At 37.9% G+C, this 3,576-nt stretch overlaps 1 protein-coding gene across 2 annotated transcripts; it reads left to right on the top strand.

The window, feature by feature from the left end:
- The first annotated feature begins 666 nt into the window (after nt 1–666).
- Nucleotides 667–3,011, top strand: LOC113348156 (cytochrome P450 71A1-like). 2 transcript variants are annotated; one of them, XM_026591861.1, is made up of 3 exons: nt 667–826; nt 1,058–2,156; nt 2,244–3,011. In XM_026591861.1, the coding sequence occupies exons 2-3, from the start codon at nt 1,179–1,181 to the stop codon at nt 2,868–2,870; spliced, it is 1,605 nt and encodes a 534-aa protein (XP_026447646.1). In that variant the 5' UTR covers nt 667–826; nt 1,058–1,178; the 3' UTR covers nt 2,871–3,011. The 2 variants fall into 2 exon arrangements, with proteins under 2 accessions (XP_026447646.1, XP_026447647.1); XM_026591862.1 differs by having other exon boundaries at nt 670–831.
- The last annotated feature ends 565 nt before the right edge of the window (nt 3,012–3,576 follow it).

The following is a 3,576-nucleotide window of genomic DNA, read 5'->3' on the forward strand; positions in this document are numbered from 1 at the left end:
TAGGCTTACATGTTCTTGAAATCACTAGATTGAGACCGGTCCAATCGCGGCTTTGTTTTTGTTTTAAAACTAATTAGTCCCCTTAATGTGATTTGGTCCTTTAGGAATGGTTTTTATGATTATAAAATTGGGATGATTAGTCAACATTTGGCGGAGTCATGAATTCAGCTATTGTATAATGATCTTAAAATATCTTGCCAGCATTTCCGATTTCCAAAATCCCCTATATCAATGAACTGTTGGGAGTTCTTTTTATAAAAAGAAAAAAGAAAACTCTTACCGGCTGTTTTGTTTGGTAATGTAAGAAAACTTGAGAAATAAAAAGCAGTAGGATTCCCTCCATTACTTGCTATCACTGTGAAGTGTTATTAACTTAATTAGGAATAGCTAGTCGAGTGATATCAGTGTACCATGTTATTATATAAAGTAAAATTTTAGTGCTCCAAAATGCACGTGGGACAAAAACCTACCTCGTATCCCTGAATTTGCTTCGCCACCTGCACATTACCTCGAGATTCTATATCTTTGTGACCGTAAATTGACACATGGTACGGATTTTTCCTTGTGATAGAAAACATGTACCGTCATTCAAAATTTGACCCCTTCACCGTGTGACTAATGGGGTGCACCAGTTAACTGGAGGCGTATCAAATTCACCTCAAATGCTTTTCTTCCAAATTCCAAACTAAACTAGCAATACTAAAAAAGCTTTGTCATTTAGCAAAATGGATAGAAACACCTTCTTTACCATACAAATTGATGGTGGGTGTAGATTTAGAGATGGAAGAACTTGCTGGTAATGGTAAATGGAGATGAGCGCTATGGGGTATGGTAAATTTCTATCTATCATTCTGTATTAAGCTTGAATTGAGCTAGCTTTTCCAAGTTTAAGGAATGATTAATTTAATAAGCTTTTCATGATGCTAGTTTAAACTCAAGTAATTTAGCTAAGAATAAAATTAATCTAGGACTTGGATTATTAGTTTTATGTATTTGATAACCAGCTTCTTTATTAGATTTGTTCATGGTCTGAGTTATTGCATTTGAATGAGTTCAGATCTATATATCAAGCAAGTTGAAGGATTGCACAGTTGTTTGAGCTAAATTGCAAGTTGACCGGCATGTTTTAGACACTAGCTTAATTTTGAGATCTGAAATCTTGTATTAATTGAATTCGAATGGATCCGTCGTCGTTGTCGTTGTTTCGATGGTTTAAAGAATCAGCGTTGGTTTACCTGCAAGAAAAACTTCATTACCCTGAGCTCTACCTTGTCACAATTATTGTCACTCTACTGGTACTAGTATCACTCCATTATCTTGTCAAGAATAACCAAAAAAAGAACTACAAAAAGCTTCCACCAAGTCCTCCAAAGTTGCCAATTATTGGCAACCTTCACCAGCTTAGTAGTCTTCCGCACCTCTCACTCCGTCGCTTAACCGATAAATATGGCCCTATAATTCAGCTACAGCTGGGTGAGATCCCTACCGTGGTGGTATCATCAGCTCGATTAGCGAAGGAAGTACTTAAAACCCATGATCTTGCTCTTTCAAGCCGACCTCAAATTTTAGGAGCACAACACCTCTTCTATAACTGCACTGACGTGGTTTTTGCACCCTACGGTGCTTACTGGAGACATATCCGGAAAATATGCATACTAGAACTTCTTAGTACCAAAAGGGTCCAGTCTTACAGCCCTGTGAGAGAAGAGGAGGTTGTACGTATGATTCACCGCATTGCAGATGGTCAGTACTTGTATAAAGATGGGTCTACCAAGGTAGTCGACCTTACCAAGATGTTGGCACTCTACGCGAACGACGTTGTCTGCAGGACGGCATTTGGAAGAGATTTTTCAGCAGGAGGAGAGTATGATAAACATGGGTTCCAAAAGATGCTAGAGGATTACCAGGTTTTGCTAGGAGGATTTAGTATTGGTGATTATTTCCCTTCACTGGAATGGATACACAGTTTAACAGGCATCAAAGCTAGACTAGTAAATACGACTGAACGTTTCGACTGTTTCTTTGAGGATGTTATTGCTGAACATCGGAATTCTAAGAAATCAAAAGACGAGTGCAAAGACATTGTTGACGTCCTCCTCGAAGTTCAAAAGGATGATGAGACTCTGACTATGGATAATGTCAAAGCCATAATCTTGGTATGTTTTTTCTCAACCTTTTCAGTTGCTTAATAAGCCAATTTATAATCTGGAAAGTGTGGGTCATGTCTATGGATTTGGATGCAGGATATGTTTGCTGCAGGAACTGATACGACTTTCATAGCATTAGATTGGGGGATGACAGAGCTCATAATGAATCCAAGAGTCATGGAAAAAGCACAAGCTGAAGTAAGAGCAATTGTTGGAGATAGGACTACTGTGTTAAAGACTGATCTTCCCAAAATGCCATACTTGAATGCTGTCATAAAAGAGATTCTCAGGATGCATCCTCCTGCTCCAGTACTAGTCCCAAGAGAATCCATGGCCGAAGTAACAATAGACGGATATGAAATTCCTGCAAAAACAAGGTTCTTCGTTAATGCTTGGGCAATTGGGAGAGACCCTGAATCTTGGGACAATCCAGATGTTTTTGAACCGGAGAGATTCATTGGCAGCTCTGTTGACTATAAAGGACAGGATTATGAACTCATTCCATTTGGGTCTGGGAGGAGAATGTGTCCAGCAATTACATTTGGAATAGCGAGTGTAGAACTCGCTCTTGCTCAAGTTCTCCATAGCTTTGATTACGAGCTCCCACCTGGTATCAAGCCAGAGGATCTTGACATGACCGAAGTGTTTGGCATCACAATGCATAGGGTCTCTCATCTCATTGTGGTTGCCAAACCACGCTATGTTCCACCTTTTACCAAATAAGTTTAGTGCGCTTGCAATTTATTATACTCTTTCTTAAAAAAATGAAATGGTAATCATCAGCTCACTGTATTGGACTTGGATTAATTCATGTAACGTGTAGCAAGAATCGGTATATACCATATGTTCTTTATGATTTTATTAGGATTTAGCAAGGATCATACCTCTTATCTCCTGTGCGCTGCGCCAAAGCAAGCGTTGGCCGCGCTAACGTGTAGAAACTGTGAGGGGGGTTTTAAATACGTCTTTCGAGAATCCCAAAAACATACAAGTTAAACAAATGGTCCAGCAAATTATCAATCGATTCAGTCCGGTCCACTTACTCGCTTAGCCAAACTTCTCTTCAACAAATTTTGGTTGTTATTAGCCTAGGGGTTTTAGGGGCCACTCAACAGAAATTAGGGCCATTCTTTTATTTTCAACCATCGAAGAGGGTTAAGAGGTGTCTTAAAAATTAGAGAATTGTCTATATTGTCCTTCACCTTTATACTAAATCTATACCTATATCCTTTATTTTCATAATCACATCATTCCTTTTCTTTTTCTCTTTTCTACCCATTGAAATTTTTTTCATCGTTTTAATTTTGATTGAAACCAAAGATCGTCGATCAAACAAATTTTATGATTGATTGTTTAAAATTAAAACCCAAAATTCATTAACATTAAAGTTGAAACTTAGAACATAAAAAAAAAAAAAAAAAAAAAAAAA

This window comes from Papaver somniferum, chromosome 2, assembly GCF_003573695.1.
Source record: "Papaver somniferum cultivar HN1 chromosome 2, ASM357369v1, whole genome shotgun sequence".
Taxonomy (NCBI): domain Eukaryota; kingdom Viridiplantae; phylum Streptophyta; class Magnoliopsida; order Ranunculales; family Papaveraceae; genus Papaver; species Papaver somniferum.

What these genes read in the sequence shown, in the direction of transcription:
- LOC113348156 (XM_026591861.1), top strand. Translation starts at nt 1,179, where the DNA reads ATGGATCCGTCGTCGTTGTCGTTGTTTCGATGGTTTAAAGAATCAGCG. An exon ending in ATGTCAAAGCCATAATCTTG is followed by an intron (nt 2,157 to 2,243) that starts GTATGTTTTTTC and finishes ATTTGGATGCAG; the next exon opens with GATATGTTTGCTGCAGGAAC.